The sequence below is a fragment of the Scyliorhinus torazame genome, chromosome 4, assembly GCF_047496885.1.
Source record: "Scyliorhinus torazame isolate Kashiwa2021f chromosome 4, sScyTor2.1, whole genome shotgun sequence".
In the NCBI taxonomy this organism is placed as follows: domain Eukaryota; kingdom Metazoa; phylum Chordata; class Chondrichthyes; order Carcharhiniformes; family Scyliorhinidae; genus Scyliorhinus; species Scyliorhinus torazame.
Window position 1 is genome coordinate 101,766,055 of NC_092710.1, and position 22,547 is coordinate 101,788,601.

The following is a 22,547-nucleotide window of genomic DNA, read 5'->3' on the forward strand; positions in this document are numbered from 1 at the left end:
CCTGATTTTAGTTGCTTCCCCATTGGTGGTCGTGTCTTCAGCTGTCAGGGCCTTTCCCCTAAGACATTCCTCAAACCTACCTCTTTGACTAAGCTTTTGGTCATCTTCCCTAATGTCTCTTTGTGGCTTGGTGTTAATGTTTTGCTTTACGTTGCTCCTGTGAAGCATCTTATAATAATTACATTGAAGATGTTTAATGAGTACCGGTTATTGTGATCGCCATTTAAGATAAATGAACTAATCAGGACGCTGAGAAAACCATTTGGTTAGCAGTATAACTGCAAACACTAAATAGGTCTGTTGAAGCAAACATAAAATTATTTTTTTCCCCTCAACAGACATTGAGGTGTAATTTCAAAAGAAATTACTTAGCTTATGATTAAAGGTGTGGAAAAGCTAAATTTTTTATTAGGTACCAAAGGTGTTTTTTTAAAAATAAGAGTTCTGTTTTTGAAGTTTGAGCTTGAAACTTATTGAAAATGTTCCTAATGCATAGTTTAATTTGATTCCAGATTTAATCAGAAATATTTTCTACTGTTGCATTGTCATGCAGGAAATGAAATGCCTCCTTTATTTATAAAGGAAAGATATTTTCCTTGATTAAGTACTCTTCAGAACTGTAGAATTTTTCATCCGAGACAAATATGAAAAAAAGAAGTACATGGACAAAAATGCAAACAATGGAATCACAGTAAGTACTGCCTGATACTTTCTTAAAACCTCAAGTTCTTCACTAACTGTTCAAAAGTGTCAAGCCGTGTCAAGATTGGGGTCATTTTACAAAAGGGAAATTCAAATTAAACATGATTCGAAAGTATGTGCGCTGAGATTGGTGCTCCATGGTGTTAAATTGCTAGCCCAATACGTCGTAATTTTGCCTGTAGTTGCAGGGCAACTGCATTCAATTTTCAAGTTTATAGTTGCCTGATTCCAAACTTTAGTTCATAAGACCAGCTTGGGCACAGATTTGGAATTGTCTCCTTAAGCCTTTTCGCTATCTTCCTTCCTTTAAGGCCTTCCTTTTGAATGTTTGATCACTTCTCGTAAACTCTCCTTTAATTGGGAGCCTATTATTTTCCTGTGGGCTCTATGGAAAAAAAAAAGAATGAACTTGCATTTATATAGCACTTTTCACAAACTCCTAGGCATCCAAAAGCACTTCTTAGTCAATTAAGTACTTTAAGCATTATCACTATTGTAATGTGATTAACTGCTTTATTGATAGCAAAGCAAAATACAGCAGATGTTGGAAATCTGAACTAGAAACAGGAAATACTAGAAATATTCAGCACTCTGGCTACATCTGTGACGTGAGAAACAGTTAAATGTTTCAGGTCAATAATCTTTTATCAAACTGGGGGAATTATGAGATGTCTAGGTTTTAAGCAAGTGAGGGGAAGGGGTAGTAAAAGGAACAAAAGCTAAGTTTGGTAGAGTGAAAGAAGGAGATATTAAATGGCAAAATTATTCATTGTGCAAGACTGAAGGGAGTGATAATGGGAGAAGTAAAGAAACAAAAGATGGATCTAGAGGAGATGTGAAAAGCAATTGTGAACAACGATGGTCTGAAAGCAGAAGGGTTTTAAAAAAAAAAAAAAAAAGAAATCCCCGAAAAGCCAAAACCAGCAAAGAAAAAGGAAACAAAATGGGAGCAGAGGTTACGATCTGAGTTTGTTGAAGTAGTCTCAAGTCCTGAAAAGTACACTGTCAAAATCATAAGCTTCTGTTACTTGAGCTCAAGTTGAACTTAAAGGACAGAAATCTGAATTAGGTAGAGAATTAAAATGACAGGTAACCAGAAACTCCGGGTCATGCTTACGGACTGAGTGGAAGTGATGCACAAAGCGATCACCCAATCTACGTTTGACCGCCCCAGTGCAGAGCAGGCCACATTGTGAGCAGTGAATACAAGAAACTAAATTGAAAAGAAGTGCAAGTAAATCATTGTTTCACTTGGATGGAGTGTTTGAGGCCTTGGATTGTGGGGAAGATGGAGGTAAAAGGGCAGATGTTGTACCTTCGGTGTTTGCATCAAAAGGTGCTGCAGGAGGGGGAGGGAATGACCGGAATGGATCAGAGCATTGCAGAGAAGGTGGTCCTTTTTGGAATGCGGAAAGGGGAGGAGTTAGATGTATTTGGTAACAGAAATCGGGCGATGATGCATTAAATATGGAGACCTTTCATCAGAACATCAAACTATGCCCCAACTTAAAATTACCCTCACCAATGCCAGTTGGTGTTGTAGATCATACTATATGTTGTCCTGATATGCTGTGTGTCATCTTTAGATTGTAACTTCCTAGATCGGTTAAATACTCTTTCTCTCCTGGTAAGATTAGGCTACCCTCGATGTATTAATGGTTAATATTTATTTTCAAAACTCTCCAGTTTGGGGTGTTTTTTCCAGGTTTCTCAAATTGTACTGAACTGCATCAGCATATAATTAACATGCAGGACTGTACTTTTTGGGATAGGTGTATGAAAATCCTAGTCAAATATAGTTCATGTTCTTGACCCACTTGCGTCGATCAAGAAAGAAAAGCAGAGATGCTTTTTGTTAATCATATGCTTCTTGAGATAAAAGTAAATAAAGACTTAGGAACATATTGGAGTTGCCTTCAAAAATTGTCCATGCAATTTATTGCCCATCGCAAAATGGAGCATGTCCACAAGTAGGATCACACTAGTGTAGCATCAGAAAGCTTTGAAACTTCAAAATTCAACAGCATGTTAATGATTGCTGATAACATTTTGCTGATGCAATTGTTAAATTGCTTGTTGCTAAGATATGACATTTGACTTTAATTTCAGTTTTGCCCATGTTTTGATCTCCCTATCACTTGCTACAACATGCTGTTGTTATTTGATTATTATCTTTTGCTTTCTCCTCAATGCTTTATTCTTGGTTGCGTCATTGTCAGGAAAAATAGGAGGGAGCTACGGGATGGTGTGGGAAAGAGGTGAGTCAGATGGAAATGTTCACAAAGAATTCCACCATTATGATGCCTTGGGAATTGTATTAAGACATAATCCATATAGATAGTGTGACAGAATCCATGATTTTGTGGCAAACCGTTTTAAAAACCGAAAACAAACATGGAAAGAAAATGTCCGTTTCCTAAGGAAACCAAAAATGGAAACCAAAACTTCTGGGCAGACTTTTGGTTCAGGCTATTCAAGGCATGCAGAGTCATCCAAATTTAGTTTTGGCAGTTGGAGTCCAGTGGTGCAGTACAGGCAAGCTGAAGAAGCCAAAAGTTAGATCCAGAAGCTGAGACTAAATTGTGGTAACTGTTTCAGTTATTTGAAGGTAACTTGAATGTCAAATAACCGGTGGGGGGATTAGTCAAGGGAGCAGAGCTGCAAGCATTCTCAGCATGTGTTCAGGAACATTTTCTACAGTATGTTTCCAGTCAAATGAGAAGAGACACTGCCAGACCTGGGTCTTGGGAATGAGATTGGCCAAGTAAATAAAGTGTCAGGAGGACATTTAGGGGATAGTGATTATTGTATCATAAGGTTTAGGTTGGTTATGGAAAAGAACAATCTGGGGTAAGAATAATTAACTGGGCGAAAGCCAACTTCATTGGGGTAAGAAAGGATCTGTAAGGTTGGCAGGTAATCGATAGCCGAACGATGGGCCACATTCAAAGTAGTGTATGTTCAGGCACAGCCAAGACATTTTCCACAAGGGAAAGGTCGGGCAAACTGACCCAGAGCTCCCTGGATTACAAAAGATGTATAGATTAAGATGGGGAAAAGAAATGTGCTTATCACAGATGTCAACTGGATGATGCAACCAAGGACCAGGCTGAATGCAGAAGCAAAGGGAGAATATGAGAAGAGACTAACCGCTAACCTAAAACGGAATCCCAAAGTTTTTGTAGGCATATACGTAGTAAAAGGCTGTTAAAGGGAGGAGTAGGACTAATTAGACACCAAAAGGGGGATTCATGTATGGAGAAGGAGGGCAAAGCTGAGGTATGAAGTGAATTCTTTGCACCTGTCTTTACCATAGAAGAAGATTCTGACTGAGCCATGGTGACAGAGAAGGTCATTCAGACACTAGAAATGTTAAAATATTTGAGGGGGTGGTGGTATCGAAAATTGTGCAAGCAATATGGCTTCGTGATGGCGAAGAATGTAGGCTTGAATGATGCATACTTTAATTTTTTACGATCTGTGCTTCATGTCCCCAAGCTTGTTAATATCAATTGATTAAGATCAACTAATTGCTGCACACAATTTAATGTCCGTGGAATACATTCAAACTTAAATACTGGAGATGGAACACAGAACATGTAACAGTACAGCACAGTACAGGCCCTTCAGCCCACAATGTTGTACTGACCGTTTGTCCTAATCTAAGATCAACCTAACCTACACCCCTTCAATTTACTGCTGTCCATGTGCCTGTCTAAGAGTCGCTTAAATGTCCCTAATGACTCTGACTCCACCACCTCGGCTGGCAGTGCATTCCACACACCCACACTCTGTGTAAAGAACCGACCTCTGACATCTCCCCCATACCTTCTCCAATCACCTTAACATTATGTCCCCTCGTGACAGCCATTTCCACCCTGGGGAAAAGTCTCTGGCTATCTACTCTATCCATGTCTCTCATCACCTTATACACCTCTATCAAGTCACCTCTCTGCCTCCTTCGCTCCAGTGAGAAAAGCCCTAGCTCCCTCAACCTTTCTTCATAAGAAAGCCCTCCAGTCCAGGCAGCATCCTGGTAAATCTCCTCTGTACCCTCTCCAAAGCATCCACATCCTTCCTATAATGAGGCGACCAGAACTGGACACAATATTCCAAGTGTGGTCTAACTAGAGTTTTATAAAGCTGCAGCAAAACCTCGTGGGTCTTAAACTCAATCCACCTGTTAATGAAAGCCAACACACCATTTAGCCTTCTTAACAACCCTATCAACCTGGGTGGCAACTTTGAGAGATCTATGTATGTGGACCCCAAGATCCCTCTGTTCCTCCACACTTCCAAGAATCCTGCCTTTACCTTGTAGTCAGCATTCAAATTCGACCTTCCAAAATGAATCACTTCACATTTATCAAGGTTGAACTCCATCTGCCACTTCTTAGCCCAGCTCTGCATCCTGTCAATGTCCTGTTGTAACCTGCAACAACCCTCAACACTATTTACAACTCCACGAGCCTTCATGTCATCGGCAAACTTACGAACCCACCCTTCCACTTCCTCATCCAAGTCATTTACAAAAACCACAAAGAGCAGACGTCCCAGAACAGATCCTCGCGGGACACCACTGGTCACCGACCTCCAGGCGGAATACTTTCCATCCACTACCACTCGCTGTCTTCTTTCGACCAGCCAATTCTGTATCCAGACAGACCAATTTCCCTGTATCCCATGCCCCCTAACTTTCTGAATGAGCCTACCATGGGGAACCTTATCAAATGCCTTACTGAAATCCATGTACACCACATCCACTGCCCGACCTTCATCAATGTGTCTCGTCACATCCTCAAAGAATTCAGTGAGGCTTGTGAGACATGACCTGCCCCTCACAAATCCATGCTGACTATCTTTAATCAAACTATGTTTTTCTAAATAATCATAAATCATATCTCTCAGAATCCTTTCCAATATTTTGCTCACCACAGACGTAAGACTGATGGGTCTGTAATTCCCAGGGATTTCCCTATTCCCTTTCTTGAATAGGGGAACAACATTTGCCTCCCTCCAATCATCCGGTACTACTCCAGTTGTTGCCTTTTTTACCTACTGGCAGTCGATAAGATTGCCCTTCTTTCTTTGGATATCAATATTATATTGCTCAGAGTCGCCAGGTATCAAATGATACCGCCACAAGGTTCAACGGGATATCGATCAAAGAGCCAAACACCAGTTAGTTAGTTCAAGAGTACTTTATTTACACACAAGATTAATCGTGCAACATAAACACTACTAGTTAAACTACACCTAGCCACTATGACAACCTGTACTTAACTTCAGGCACCCGGCTCAGGTCAGAGGAACAGTGGCCTTTGTTCGAATCTGGATCTACTGGGTCTGGAGAAGTAACTGCTGCTCAGCTGGGCTCATCCGTCTGGTAGCGAGCGTTGAACTTGAACTTGTTTCGGGTGGTGCTGCAATTGAAGGTGGACGTCGCCGGAGCGCCAGGTCCAAAAAAGATTGAACACATGGCAGTGTCTCTCTTTATCCTTGGGGGTTTCACGCTCTTTTGTGTGGTCCTTAGGTTTGGACGCCACTAATTGGGTAGTTCCCGATCACTGTATTCGATCTGAGCCAATAAAGGGGCGGGTGCCTTGATGGCTGGGCGTGTCCTAAGCGGTCATTGACCCTATTGTTTACGCTTCCTGAGTCAGACTCTAGGCACAAGTTCCCTCCACTATCCCTGATCGGCCCTACTCTCACTCTAATCATCCTCTTATTTCTCACAAGTGTAGAATACCTTGGGGTTTTCCATAATCCTTCCCGCCAGGGCTTTTTCATGCCCCCTTCTAGCTCTCCTCAGCCCATTTTTGAGTTCCTTCCTAGCTACCTTGTAACCCTCTAGAGCCGAGTCAGATCCTTGCTTCCTCAACCTACGTAAGCTTCCTTCTTCCTCTTGACTAGAAGCTCCACTTCTCTTGTCGTCCAAGGCTCCTTCACCTCACCATTCCTTCCTCGTCTCAGTGAGACAAAACTATTCAGCATTCGCAGCAAGTGCTCCTTAAACAAGCCCCACATTACTGTTGTGCATTTCCCCAAGAACAATTGTTCCCACTTTATGCTCCTCAGCTCCGGTCTAATAGCAGTATAATTTCCCTTCCCCCAATTAAATACCTTCCCATACTGTGTGTTCCTATCCCTCTCCATGACTATAGTAAAGGTCAAGGAGTTCTGGTCACTGTCACCGAAATGCTCTCCCACCGAGACATCTGACACCTGGCCTGGTCCATTGCCGAGCACCAAGTCCAATATGGCCTCCCCTAGTCGGCCGATCTACATATTGAGTCAGGAATCCTTCCTGTACACACCTGACAAAATCTGCTCCATTAAACCATTTGCACTAAGGAGGCTCCAGTCAATATTAGGGAAGTTGAAATCACCCATGCTAACAACTCTGTTACTTCTGCACTTTTCCAAGATCTGCCGCCCAATCTGTTCCTCTATCTCTCTGCTGCCATTGGGCGGTCTATAGAAAACTCCCAATAAAGTGACTGCTCCTTTCTTGTTTCTGACTTCCACCCAAACTGACTCAGTAAACAAACCCTCCTCAACTACCTCCTTTTTTGCAGCTGTGGTGCACTCCCTAATTAACAGTGCCACTCCCCATCTTTTACCTCCCTCACATTCTTCTGAAAACATCTAAACCCCGGAACATGTAACAACCATTCCTGCCCCTGTGAAATCCATGTCTCAGTAATGGCCACAACATCATAGTTCTATGCTCTTAAGTTCATCTCCCTTATTCCTGACACTCCCTGCATTGAAACAGACACACTTTAACCCATTCCACTGAGTGCAGCTTTGCCCTATCAACTGTCTATCCTTCTTCACAGACTTGCTGCATACTATTTCTGCCTGTTCAACAGCTACCCTATCCTCTGATCCACAGCTCTGGTTCCCATCCCCCTGCCAAACTAGTTTAAACCCTCCCGAAGAGCTCTAGCAAACCTCCTACCCAGGATATTGGTGCCCCTCCAGTTTAGGTGCAATCCGGCTTTCATGTACAGGTCCCACCTTCCCCAGAAGATATTTTAATGATCCACATATCTGAAGCCTTCCCTCCTGCACCAGCCCTGGAGCCATGTGTTCAGCTGCACTCACTCTCTGTTCTTTGCCTCACTTGCACGTGGCACCGGTAGCAATCCTGAGATCACTACTCTGCTTGTCCTGCTCTTTAGCTTCCAACCTAACTCCCTAAAATCACTTTTTAGATCTTCATCCCTTTTCTTAGCTATGTCGTTGGTGCCTATGTGCACCAGGACTTCCGTTGCTCCCCCTCCCCCTTAAGAATCCTGTAGACTTGATCCAAGACATCCCTGGCACCCAGGAGGCAACATACCTTATGGGAGTCTCGCTCGTGACCACAGAATCTCCTATCTATTCATGGATAGAGCAGGGACAGGAATGGTTGTTGCAGATGCAGGGGTTTAAATATTTCAATAAGCTCAGGGAAGGTGGTAAAAGAGATAGAGGGGTGGCATTGTTAGTCAAGGACAGTATTACGGTGGCAGAAAGGATGTTTGATGAGGACACGTCGACTGAGGTAGTATGGGCTGAGGTTAGAAACAGGAAAGGAGAGGTCACCTGTTAGGGGTTTTCTATAGGTCTCTGAAAGGTTCCAGGGATGTAGAGGAAAGGATTGCAAAGATGATTCTGGATAGGAGCGAAAGCAACAGTGTAGTTGTTATGGGGGACTTTAACTTTCCAAATATTGACTGGAAACGCTATAGTTCGAGTACTTTAGATGGGTCTGTTTTTGTCCAATGTGTGCAGGAGGGTTTCCTGACACAGTATGTAGATAGGCCAACGAGAGGTGAGGCCATATTGGATTTGTTATTGGGGAATGAACCAGGACAGGTGTTAGATTTGGAGTTAGGTGAGCACTTTGGTGATAGTGACCACAATTCGATTACGTTTACTTTAGTGATGGAAAGGGATAGGTATATACCGCAAGGCAAGAGTTATATCTGGGGAAAGGCAATTATGATGCGATGAGGCAAGACTTGGGATGCATCGGATGGAGAGGAAAACTGCAGGGGATGGGCACAATGGAAATGTGGAGCTTGTTCAAAGAACAGCTACTGCGTGTCCTTGATAAGTATGTACCTGTCAGGCAGGGAGGAAGTGGTCGAGCGAGGGAACCGTGGTTTACTAAACCAGTCGAAACACTTGTCAAGAGGAAGAAGGAGGCTTATGTAAACATGAGACATGAAGGTTCAGTTAGGACGCTCGAGAGTTTCAGGTTAGCTTGGAAGGACCTTAAGAGAGAGCTAAGAAGAGCCAGGAGGGGACATGAGAAGTCTTTGGCAGGTAGGATCAAGGATAACCCTAAAGCTTTCTATAGATATGTCAGGAATAAAAGAATGACTAGGGTAAGAGTAGGGCCAGTCAAGGACAGTAGTGGGAAGTTGTGCTTGGAGTCCGAGGAGATAGGAGAGGTGCTAAATGAATATTTTTTGTCAGTATTCACACAGGAAAAAGATAATGTTGTCGAGGAGAATATTGAGATTCAGGCTACTAGACGAGAAGGGCTTGAGGTTCATAAGGAGGAGGTGTTAGCAATACTGGAAAGTGTGAAAATAGGTAAGTCCCCTGGGCCGGATGGGATTTATTCTAGGATTCTCTGGGAAGCTAGGGAGGAGATTGCTGAGCCTTTGGCTTTGATCTTTAAGTCATCTTTGCCTACAGGAATAGTGCCAGAAGACTGGAGGATAGCAAATGTTGTCCCCTTGTTCAAGAAGGGGAGTAGAGACAACCCCGGTAACTATAGACAAGTGTGCCTTACTTCTGTTGTGGGCAAAGTCTTGGAAAGGTTTATAAGAGATAGGATGTATAATCATCTGGAAAGGAATAATTTGATTAGAGATAGTCAACATGGTTTTGTGAAGGGTAGGTTGTGCCTCACAAACCTTATTGAGTTCTTTGAGAAGGTGGCCAAACAGGTGGATGAGGGTAAAGCAGTTGATGTGGTGTATATGGATTTCAGTAAAGCGTTTGATAAGGTTCCCCACGGTAGGCTACTGCAGAAAATACGGAGGCATGGGATTCAGGGTGATTTAGCAGTTTGGATCAGAAATTGGCTAGCTGGAAGAAGACAAAGGGTGATGGTTGATGGGAAATGTTCAGACTGGAGTCCAGTTACTAGTGGTGTACCACAAGGATCTGTTTTGGGGCCACTGCTGTTTGTCATTTTTATAAATGACCTGGAGGAGGGCGTAGAAGGATGGGTGAGTAAATTTACAGATGACACTAAAGTCGTTGGAGTTGTGGACAGTGCGGAAGGATGTTACAAGTTACAGAGGGACATAGATAAGCTGCAGCGCTGGGCTGAGAGGTGGCAAATGGAGTTTAATGCATAAAAGTGTGAGGTGATTCATTTTGGAAGGAATAACAGGAAGACCGAATACTGGGCTAATGGTAAGATTCTTGGCAGTGTGGATGAGCAGAGAGATCTCGGTATCCATGTACGTAGATCCCTGAAAGTTGCCACCCAGGTTGAGAGGGTTGTTAAGAAGGAGTACGGTGTGTTGTTAGCTTTTATTGGTAGAGGGATTGAGTTTCGGAGCCATGAGGTCATGTTGCAGCTGTACAAAAGTGGTGCGGCCGCATTTGGAGTATTGCGTGCAATTCTGGTCGCCGCATTATAGGAAGGATGAGGAAGCATTGCAAAGGGTGCAGAGGAGATTTACCAGAATGTTGCCTGGTATGGAGGGAAGATCTTATGAGGGAAGGCTGAGGGACTTGAGGCTGTTTTCGTTAGAGAAAAGAAGGTTAAGAGGTGACTTAATTGAGGCATACAAGATGATCAGAGGATTAGATAGGGTGGACAGTGAGAGCCTTCTTCCTTGGATGGTGATGTCTAGCACGAGGGGACATAGCTTTAAGTTGAGGGCAGATAGATATATGTCAGATGTCAGAGGTAGGTTCTTTACTCGGAGAGTAGTAAGGGCATGGAATGCCCTGCCTGCAACAGTAGTGGACTCGCCAACACTAAGGGCATTCAAATGGTCATTGGATAAACATATGGACGATAAGGGAATAGTGTAGATGGGCTTTAGAGTGGTTTCACAGGTCGGCGCAACATCGAGGGCCGAAGGGCCTGTACTGCGCTGTAATGTTCTATGTCCCCCTAACCATTGAGACTCCTATCACTATTGCGTTTCTATTTTCCCCCCTTCCCTTCTGAGCCATAGAGCCTGACTCAGTGCCAGAGACCTGACTGCGAGGGCCTTCCCCCAGCAGGTCATCTCTCTCCTCCCCCCCCCCCCCCCCAAAAGCAGGTCATCCCACCCCCCCAACAGCATCCAAAATGGTATGCTTGTTTTGAAGGGGAACGGCCACGAGGGATCCTCGCACTGTCTGCCTGTTCATGTTCCTTCCCCTGACTGTAACCCAGCTACTCTTGTCCTGTACCTTGGGTGTGGCTACCTCCCTGTAACTATTACCCCCTCTGCCTCCCGGATGATCCGAAGTTCATCCAGCTCCAGTTCCCTAACACGGTCTCTGAGGAGCTGGAGTTGAGTGCACTTCCCGCAAGTATAGTCAGCGGGAACACCGGTGATATCCCTCACCACCCACATCCTACAGGAGGAGCATGCAATTGCCCTAGCCTCCATCCCCTCTTGCCTTACAGAATATAGCTGCCCTGTGGACCAACAGGAACTCCGCCCACCGACTCTGTTCCCAGCCAGCTGCACTCTCTGTCAACTCCTGGATCCCTTCACGCTCTTTGAGGAAATATAGGAAATGAAATGAAAGGAGCACCTTACTCCTTCCTCGCCTAAATCCCTCAGTCACCAAACTCTCACTATAGCACTAAAGTGCACCCAAATTCAGCACTCCCTCTGTCACCAAACTCTCACTATTGCACTCAAATTCAGCACTCCCTCAGTCACCAAGCTCTCACTATGGCACTTAAATGCACCCAAATTCTGCACTCCCTCAGTCATCAAACTCTCACTATAGCACTCCAATGCACCCAAATTCAGCACTCCCTCAGTCACCAAACTCTCACTATAGCACTCAAATGCACCCAAATTCAGCACTCAATGCAAACAAAGTCTGCACTGGAGCTGGCTCACCTTTGTACTGTGACTCTAGCCTCTGAAACCAGGCCTAATCCTATTAACTAATTACCAAGCTCCAGCTGCAAGTAGCTACAAGTAGAACCTTTGTTTAAAGCTGATTAAAAATTCACCTTCTTCTAAGCCAAACATGCCTCGTTGCCGTCAGGTGGCGGAGGTCCCCACTGGAGGTCCTTCTATAGAGGTGTCCGCCTCATAAAACTAGGGGACCTGGGGTGGAGGGTGCTGTGCATGGCAGTGCCGTGCAACCATCGTTTGAACCACTTCATGGCTTTGCCAGAGACCTGTCACTTTTGCGGCCTCGTGGAGACCGCGGAGCACGTTTATGTCGTCTGTCCTGGGCTGCCCTCCCTTTTTGGTTTCTTGACAGTGTTGTTGTTGAGGTTTTCTTTGCACTTCAGCCCCACGCTCTTGATCTCCGGACATCTGGAGCGGAGGGGGGCGGGGAGGGCGCAGGACCTCCTCGTGAACCTGCTCCTGGTCCTGGCCAAACTTTACATTTATAGGTCCAGGCAGCGGGCGATCGAGGGGGTGGTCCAGCCTGACTGTCTGCCTATCTTCCGCGGCCTCGTTCGGGGCCGGGTGTCCCTGGAGAGGGAGCATGCGGTGTCCACGGGCACACTCGAGGTCTTCCGTGCTCGGTGGGCACCGCAGGGGTTGGATTGCCTTATCGACCTAGATTCTCACACTTTAATTTGACGGGTTTGTGATAAGTTTTTGTTTCCTGTCTCGTTCTTTTTGGGCTGTGCTCCACTCGTTTTGGGGCACTCCCCTCTTTTGTTTTACCCATCAGTTACTTTCTGTTCTTTTGCTTGGTTGTCACACCCAGCATCACGCCAGTGTCAGTGGCGGATGCTGGCTTAACTCCTGTACGTGTAGATAAACGTGCAGGTCATAAATCCAAGAAAAAAAAAACACACCACAAAAAAAAAGGCAAAACACATTAAAAAAAATATATTTTCTTTGTTAAATTAGAGTAGTAAGACTATATAAAAGGTCTAAACCAAACAGCGACTTTTAAGTTAATTACCTAAATCAAAGAAAGACTAGACTTTAGATCTGACATCTTAAGTTCTTCATGACCTATGATCTCCAATTCTTCTCATTGCTTACTGGTAACAAAAAAACACTCGTGAGCCAAACCCCATATACTACCTCCCCCATTCACTGAATCCCGGTTCTGTTTCTTCATTGCCCATCCCTGTTTTGCTGAACCCCAGGATCTTGCTGCAATGTTGCCAAAGCGGGGGTTTGACCCTAGCCCATGTAACTAAACTTCTCTCCCTTTTCCCTGTTAATTAACTTTGGATGCTATCGTCCAGCTGAAGATATCTGTGAGGAATATTAACTGCACAGATTTTTCCAGATAATTGACAGTCACATAATTTGATCCTTAAAAGCACAGGCAGGGATCTCAATGTTATGCAATAAAAATAGAATTTGATTTATTCAAGTATTGTGAATGAGTGATCCCAATGTTCTACCTAGCTTGAAACACTCTGTTAGAAAACAGCCCTGACTCACTAACCAGTGTCATAGATCTCTTAGTCTTGGATTCCCTATTGTTTGCTTTTATGAAATTGTAAGATTTGACTGCAACTTTCACAATCTCCAATTATTATAATAATTGAGGATCTGTACAGGAACTAGGCCATTAAATAGTTACTTTTGGATCATAGCTTTGTCATTAAAATTGCTACTTTCTGTCAGGCTTATTCAATTTCAGCTTAATTTGTCTTGCATGTAATTGAATTTTGAGAGTTAAAGAGGTGCATTTGAAGCATAAATATATTCTTACAGGAGTTCATTGCTGATGGAGAAAAACAGAATGAATTCAGTAAACCTTTACTCTTTTGTATGATTATTGATTTAATTAGCAAAGATTTACATAGACAGTCTGTCTATCTTGGAGGTATCTGGATTAATGTAACGCAAAGTGCACACATAATTTAGACCAAGTTTGAAATTGGAGTATCTGACATTGGGAGGGAAGGTTGGACTGAAATAGCTGCATATATTTCCACTTCTCTGCCCCTTCAGTCAGGAAATCTTAGTTTGGTGAAGCTTGTATCTTCTGTGCATCATCTTCCATGTTAATGTACAGGTCATGGTCCGAACGCCCTCCTTTGTGACATCCTTGTCCAATCTCACCTAGCTTTCATCTATCGCTGACCTACTTTTCTCCTCCCCCCTCCTAAACACCTTTCTCCCTCTCTTTAGATCTAAAGAAGAGGCAAGTGGACTCGACATTCTCTCCACATATGCTGCTAAACCTGAGTTTTTCCAGCATTTTCTGTTTTTATTTCAGATATCCAGCAGTGACAATATTTTGCTTTAATATTATGGTTCTGATGCCCTTCAGTTGTGGCAGAGCAATATACTTGTTCACATTACATGCTTCAGATTTCTCTGGTGGCATCGCTGCTTATGCATACCCAGTGTGTGCTAAGTGCCATCCAGGATATACAGTGCGGAGGAGTGTGCAGGCAATGTTACTCCAACCGTTGCATAATGCATTGGCCCAAGGAGTTTGCTTCGTTGAAGTGAATGTCCAAATAACGACATGCATAATGAATTTTTGGATGTTGCCTCCGAGAGTTACATTATGGCTCAACAATGCTAGAGTAGGTCAAGGTTACCACCGAATACAACTTCATGGTTGAGAGTTAAACTAGAAGTAAGACATTTAAGGGAGGGTGCAAAAATAACCACGTGACAGTTAGGTTTCTCATTATGACAATATTAAGCGATTATAGGACTGTAACCTGGAGACCACAAAACTGGACTAATGCCATTGGTTTTGATGTTGCCAGTCAAGGCAAAAAGTGGCAGAGACGGTCTGCACTTGACCACTTCCAGCATGATGCTCATTCATCAGTGTTTTGAATGATGATAGTAAGGTCCCTTTTGGGAGGAGAAAAAACTCTGCTGGTATCACGGCAATTCCAGGTTCCTTGCTCTTTGGGTTCTTTATGGCTTGATTCCCCGATCTGGCAGGTTCTCCCAGGTTGACAAAAGTGTCCCTCCCACCTAACTACCTGCTCCTCATCCATCAATAGTGTCCTGCTGCCCTTGATTGGTACAGTGATGTTGCTTCTTGTACCAGTCAGTTCTCAGACAATCCTATGGAGCATCTCAGGATTGTTCTGCTTTGCTGCTGTTTGTGCCTCCCTGCCTTTTGACACTCTCTATCCTCCTTTGTCCTTCCTGCAGCTCATTTTCACGTTCATCCACTCTTTTGTAACTCTTCTTGTCTTTGTTCAATGTTCTTTTCCTGACTCCTCTTGCCAGCTTTTTAAAAAATCAGTCAGCTTCCACAATTGATCCATTGTTCTTTGGTTCCCCTTCTCCACCCAATGGTGACTCCTGCTCTTTCTTTAATCCCTCTTTTGAAGATTTCCACTGATCCTCAGTGTTGCCTGACCTCATTTACAAAAAATCATTTACGGGATGTGGGCATCGCTGGTTAGGCCAGCATTTTTTGCCCATCTGTAGTTGCCCTTCTGAAGGTGGTGATGAGTTGCCCCCTTGAACCGCTGCAGTCCTTGGGGTGTAGGTATACCCACTGTGCTGTTGGGGATGGAGTTCCAGGATTTTGCCCCAGTGATAGTGAAGGAACGGCGATATATTTCCAAGTCAGGATGGTGAGGGGAACCTCCAGATGGGGGGATCCCCAGACATCTGCTGCACTTGTCCATCTAGATGGTCATGGTCATGGTCGTGGGTTTGGAAGATGTTAAGGAACCTTGGCGAGTTACTGCAGTGCATCTTGTAGATGGTACACATGGCTTCCACCGTCGGTGGTGGAGGGTTTGAATGTTTGTGGAAGGGGGAGCAATCAAGCGGGCTGCTTTGTCCTGAATGGTGTCAAGCTTCTTGGATGTTGTTGGAGCTGCACTCATACAGGCAGTGGAGAGTATTCCATTACACTCCTGACTTGTGCCTTGTAGATGGTGGTGGGCAGGTTTTGGGAGTCAGGAGGCGGGCTACTCGCTGTAGGATTCCTGGCCTTTGACCTGCCCTGGTGGCCACAGTATTAATGTGGCTAGTCCAGTTCAGTTTCTGATTGATGGCAACCCCCAGGATATTCATTGTGGGGGGACTTGGCGATGGTAATGCCATTAATTGTCAAGGGGCGATGGTTAGTAGGAGATGGTCATTGCCTGGCACTTGTGTGGTGCGATTATAAGTTGTCACTTATCAGCCCAAGCCTGGATATTGTCCAGGTCTTGCTGCATTTGGATATGGACTGCTTCATTATCTGAGGAGGCGTGAATGGCACTGAACATTGTGCAGTCATCCGCAAACATCCCCACTCCTGACCTGATGATTGAAGACAGGTCATTGATGAAGCAGCTGAAGATGGTTGGGCCGAGGTCACTACCCTGAGGAACTCCTGCAGTGATGTCCAAGAGCTGAAATGATTGACCTCCAACCACCACAACCATCTTCCTTTGTGCCAGGTATGACTCTAACCAGTGGAGAGTTTTCCCCCGATTCCTATTGGCTCCAGTTTAGTTAGGGCTCCATGATGCAATACTCGGTCAAATGCTGCCTTGATGTCGAGGGCAGTCACTCCCACCTCACCTCTGGCATTCAGCGCTTTTGTCAGGTGACCCTGACCGTCTCTGAGGCATTGAGGTGCCTGGATTTTAATGGGATGAAAAAAGCACATTGAGGGAGGGTGGACTCAACACTAGCTCTATCATTGATCTTTGTAGAGCACTGCTATGTATTTAAAGAAAATAAAGTGCTGGAAATATTCAAGTCAGGCAGGTCAATGGGGAGAGAAGCAGAGTTAATATTTCAGAATTGTTGGAAGGTCATTGATCTGAAATTTTAACTACTTCCCTCTTTCTATCCTGAGCATGCAGCTGATAATACATGGCACATTATTAAGTTTCAGTAGGATTCAGTTCATAAATCCTTGTTTTATTTGTGGAAACTGCACTTTTTGCAGTGAGCATGAAACAAAAATGCTGGAAAAGTAAACTTGAATCATCATGCATCTGTTTAACCATACCTTCTGCTTTCTACTTTTTGTGGCCATTCTTTTCTTTGTGCTCTTTTACCTTACTATCATAAACCCTAATTTGACCATCAAATCTGTTAGTGCTACTTCATGAAAATATTTTTTGAATGAAAGAAATGCACTGGATTCCTTTTGTCTATGTACAGTTTCTTGTAAGAATTCAATTAAGTCAATCAAGCGTTGACAATTTTGAGCTTCGTGTAAAACGGCGATTGTTTTGATTACATTTTTTATTCTCAGATTTACTGAATGGTTAAAACTTAATTTGAAAACACCAACTCATGATGATGTAATGTATGAAGCGTTGGATTTGCTTTTCTATTTGTTTTAGATTTAGGCAATAAAGGTGTAAAGCGATACTTCAGATTGCGGGCATTTTTCCTTTGAAATGAAAATCCGGATTTTACTGCCAAAATACTGATTTTTGGTATCTGGAATACTGATTTCTGTTGGCAAAGATTGGCAGCTCTGCTGTATGATGGCTGGAACTTCAGATCTAGACACTTCCACTACCTGCACTCCGCCCCTCCCCCTTTGTACCACCAAACCACCCCCACTCCCCCAAACCATGTAATCCCCCAGAAGAGGCCAAAAATCAGGACCAGTAAGGAAAATTAATCTATTTATCTTTTCGGCAATAAACAGCCCAAGTACTACCTTTAGTGCCACTTATCTTTGATATGAAGCAATACTTTTCCTGTCAGGAACTAATGCAGCTCTCTCCTGAAGGCTTGCAGAGTCTGTGCTGACCCCACATCGGCCAGCAACACACGTCAGAAGCCTTCTACTTCCTGAAAAATTAAAATTGCTTAACATTCAAGTTTCTAGCCCATTGTAGTTTAATGTCGTCTCCAATTTGTTAAGCTGGAGAATGCAATCCAGGCCTTTTGTTGTTTTATAAACTCCAATCAGGGGTCACTTCTATGCTATTCTAAATAGACCCAACTCTTTAAACCGTCTTGAGCATCAATTCTAGGAATCATTGTCCTAGTTTTTTTTTTCTGAGACTGCGATGTCATCTAATCACCATAGGTGACCAAAGGTAGGTACAGACCTCCAGATGTGGTTTAATCAGTGATATGGTTAATGACAATAATTGAAAAGTTCAGTTGATCCAATCCAATAAATACCCTGTTGGCTTTATTCATGGATTCTCCAAAATGATCATGAGCCTTCAGCGATCTGTGCATTATAACATGTGTATCTTTTTTCTCTTGGCTAAATTCCCTGTAAATTGTGTATCCTGATTGTCCTTCCAACATGCACAACATTTATGTAAGTTAAATGGCAGTTGCCACTGTGGCCCACTCCCTCAGTGTATCTAAATCTCTTTTGTAATTTATTGCTTTCCCTCAACCCCTGCACAAATTTCTTATTTCTCCATATACTTACCGGCTATACATTTGATACCACTGTCCAAAACACACTCTGCTTTTTCAAAGTTGCGAAGTGTATTACTCATGGTCTCTTCTCTTTCCCAGTGAACTTTACAATTCCTTGTAGTATCTTCCCAACAATGGAATATCTGGTTAAAAGTGTTATTGGTACAAAGAACTAAGCACTGCAGATAGCTTAGGCGAGTATAGGGAGTGCAGGGCTGAAGTCGATAAGGAAATTGAAGAGCGAGCATGAAAAAGATTAGCGAATAAAGTTAAAGAAAACCCAAAGATGTTTTATCAATAGATTAATGGTAAAAAGTTAGTTGAGGAAAAAGTGGGACTTATCAGTGATGAAGAAGGGAACTTGTGTGTCGATGCAGAGGCTATGCGAAGGGCTTTAAATTAATGTTTTGTCTCCGTGTTTACAAAGAAATGTTTGATGCAGATATAGTAGTCGAGGAGGAACACTGGGAGGTATTGGATGGGATAATCCTAAAGAGTGAGGAAGTAGTCGAAGGGCTGAAATCCTTGAAAGTTGATAAGTCGACAGGGCCAGATGGATTGTTTCCAAGTTGATAAGTCGCCAGGGCCAGATGGATTGTTTCCAAGTTGATAAGTCGCCAGGGCCAGATGGATTGTTTCCAAGGCTCCTGAAGGAGGTCAAGGAGGAGATTGCAAATGCTCTGAGAATGATTTTCCAATCCTCAGTAGATGAAGGGGAGGCACTGGAGGACTGGAGCAATGCAAATGTGGTTCCATTGTTTAAAAAGGATCAAAGGAAATATCAAACAATTATAGGCCAGTTAGTCTGACATCGGTGGTGCAAATTAATAGAATCGATCCTGAGAGATAGGATTAACTGTCACACAGAAAGGCATGGACTAGTCCGCATGGATTTGGTAAAGGAAAGTCTTGCCTCACAAATTTGATTAAATTCTTTGAGGAAGTGGCAGAGTGGTTGATGAAGGTGGTGCAGTGGATGTTGTGTACATGGATTTTAGCAAGGTGTTTGACAAAATACCACATGGCAGATTGGTCAACAAAGTGAAAACCCATGAGCTACACGGCAATGTGACAAACTTGATAAAAAAGTTGGCTTAGTAACAGGAAACAAAGGGTAATGGGCACTGGATGCCCTTGCAATTGGAACATTGTTTCAAGTGGTGTTCCATGGGGCTCGCTGTTGGGACCCTTACTGTTTGTGTTATATATTAACGATTTGGATGTGAATGTGGGGAGCACGATTGGGAAATTTCCAGATAACTCAAAGATTGGCCGAGTGGTGGACCGTGTAGAGCATAGCTACAATCTCCAAAATAATATCGATGGGTTGGTGGAGTGGGTGACCAAGTGGCAGATGGAATTTAACACAACGAAGTGTGAGGTCATGCACTTAAGGAGGTCAAACAGTTATAGGGATTAAACAATAAATGGGAATAGACTAAGAAAGGTAGATGAGAGTGAGAGATCTTGGCTTACAAGTGCACCAGTCCCTGAAGGCAGCAGTTCAAGTAGACCAGATTGTAAAGAAAGCATATAGAATTCAGGATATAATGTTGGAATTGTATAAAACGACGTTCCGGTTGCGGCCATGCTGAGCTAAGTCGCACGTTCGGCAGCTCCCGCCAGAAAAGGACTTTTGGGCTCTATTTAGGGGCCCCAGTGGCATTTGTTCGACGGTTCCCAGTGCGGGAAGGTGACAGTACGATTTCCCCGGCACTGTATGGATTGGACCAGGAGTGGAGCGGTGAAACAAGTAATTCTGGTGCAGCGAAAACTGCGAGGGAGGAAAGCCAAGTTGGCGGCGGGTGGAGACCAGGCAGCGTGGGCGCAGTGGTTGCAAGAGCAGCAGGAGTTTTTCAAGCGCTGCTTCACGGAATTGAAAGCAGAGCTGCTGGAGCCGATGAAGGCTTCGATCGACAAGCTGGTCGAGTCCCAGAAGGCCCAAGGGGTGGCAATCCGGGAGGTGCGGCAGAAGGCCTAGGAGAATGAGGACGAGATATTGGGCCTGGCGGTGAAGGTGGAGGCGCACGAGGCGCTGCATAAGAAATGTCAGGAGAAGTTCGAGGACATGGAGAATCGGTCGAGGAGGAAGAACCTGCGGATTCTGGGTCTCCCGGAGGGAGTGGAGGGGTCGGATGCTGGAGCATATGTGGTCACGATGCTGAACACATTGATGGGCGCGGGTGCCTTCCCGAGGCCCCTGGAGCTGGATGGGGCCTAGCGAGGAGGCCCAAGTCTAACGAGCTGCCGCGGGCGGTATTGGTGCGGTTCCACCGCTTGGTGGACAGGGAGTGTGTCCTAAGATGGGCAAAAAAGGAGAGGAGCAGCAGGTGGGAGAATGCAGAGGTCCGTATATACCAGGACTGGAGAGCGGAGGTGCCCAAGAAGAGGGCCGGGTACAATCGGGCTAAGGCGGTTCTGCATCGGAAGGGGGTGAAATTTGGGATGCTGCAGCCGGCGCGACTGTGGGTCACGTTTAAGGACCGGCACCATTACTTTGAGACGCCGGATGAGGCGTGGACCTTTATTCAGGCTGAAAAGTTGGACACGGACTGAGGGTCGGTTGTGAGGGGCTACTGTGGTTACTGTGCTTTGGGGGATGTTCTGTTCTGTATTGTTTCCTTGGGTGCTGGGTGGGGTAGGGTGAAATGGTTCGAAGTGGGGGTTTTGTCAGAGTGTGGGGGTCGGTGGTTGGAAGGACGGGGCCCCGTTAGGGGGAGGGGAGATGGGAGGCCTGAGGTGGGGAGCAGGGATTAGGCCACAAAAGGGTGCTGCGCCAGAGAGTGAGTGGCCGGTTTGATGGAAAGCGTGGGCTTTTTTCCGTGCTAAGGAAGGAATGGGGTGGGGCTGGGGGGGGCGGGGCAATATTGGAGAGGAGCGCCCGCTGATGGACAGGAGGGGGGGAGGGGGGGGGGGGGGGGGAGGGGGGGGGGGCCGAAGCCCCCTGATCCTGCTGATAACTTGGAATGTGAGAGGCCTGAACGGGCCGGTCAAGAGGGCCTGTGTGTTCGCGCACCTGAAGGGACTGAAGGCAGATGTGGTTATGCTCCAGGAGACACATTTGAGGGTGGCAGATCAGGTTAGGCTGAGAAAGGGGTGGGTAGGGCAGCCTTTCCACTCAGGGTTGGACGCAAAGAATCGAGGGGTGGCGATTTTGGTGGGCAAGCGGGTGTCGTTTGAGGCGCTGAACATCGTGGCAGACAATGGAGGTGGGTATGTGATGGTGAGTGGTAAGCTGCGGGTGGTATTAGTGAATGTATATGCCCCGAATTGGGATGATGCCGGATTTATGCGGCGCATGTTGGGCCGGATTCCGGACCTGGAGGCAGGGAGCTTGATAATGGGGGGGGGACTTCAACACGGTACTGGATCCAGCATTGGACCGCTCCAGGTCCAGGATGGGTAAGAGGCCAGCGGCGGCCAAGGTGCAGAGGGGGTTTATGGACCAGATGGGAGGAGTGAACCCGTGGAGGTTTGTCAGGCCGGGGGCCAGGGAATTTTCTTTTTTTTCCCACGTCCATAAAGCCAACTCCCGGATAGACTTTTTCATTATGAGCAGGCACTAATCCCGAGGGTGGAGGACACGGAGTATTCCTCCAATTCCAGTTTGGTGAATATGAGGGAGGGGAAACACCGGGTATCGTTGTATGCCGATGACCTGTTACTGTATCTGGCGGACCCAGTGGGGGTGATGCGGATCCTCAGGGAGTTTGGGGACTTTTCCGGGTATAAGCTCAACATGGGGAAGAGTGAGCTCTTCGTGATACACCCAGTGGACCAGGGAAAGGGGGATAGACTAGCTTCCACTGAAGAGGACGGAAAGGAGTTTTCGGTACCTAGGGATCCAGGTGGCCAGGAGCTCAACTTGACGAGGCTGGTGGAGCAGATGGAGGAGGAGTTTAAAAGGTGGTATATGCTGCCACTCTCCCTGGCGGGTAGGGTACAGTCGGTGAATATGACGGTGCTCCCGAGGTCCCTTTTTATAATCCCGTGCCTCCCCATCCTGATCCCTAAGGCCTTTTTTAAGCAGGTCAGCAGGAGCATCATGGGATTCGTGTGAGCGAAAAAGACCCCGAGGGTGGGAAGGGTGTTTCTGGAGCGGAGTAGGGACAGAGGAGGGTTAGTGTTACCTAATCTATGTGGGTATTACTGGGCTGCCAATGTGGCGATGATACGCAAGTGGGTAATGGAGGGGGAGGGGACGGCGGTGGAAGAGGCTGGAGATGGCGTCCTGTGTGGGCACGAGTCTGGGAGCGCTGGTGACAGCACCGCTGCCGCTCCCGCCGACTAGGTACACCACGAGTTCAGTGGTGGTGGCGACTTTGAAAATTTGGGGGC

At 45.3% G+C, this 22,547-nt stretch overlaps 1 protein-coding gene across 5 annotated transcripts in view; it reads left to right on the top strand.

The window, feature by feature from the left end:
- Positions 1–22,547, top strand: part of smap1 (small ArfGAP 1) — a 357,663-nt gene that overhangs the window by 75,854 nt on the left and 259,262 nt on the right. For all 5 annotated transcript variants that reach the window (XM_072498384.1, XM_072498386.1, XM_072498387.1 and 2 more), the window contains exon 4: positions 616–691. In XM_072498384.1, the coding sequence (XP_072354485.1) occupies positions 616–691 (76 nt within the window). The remainder of the gene's footprint in view (positions 1–615; positions 692–22,547) is intronic.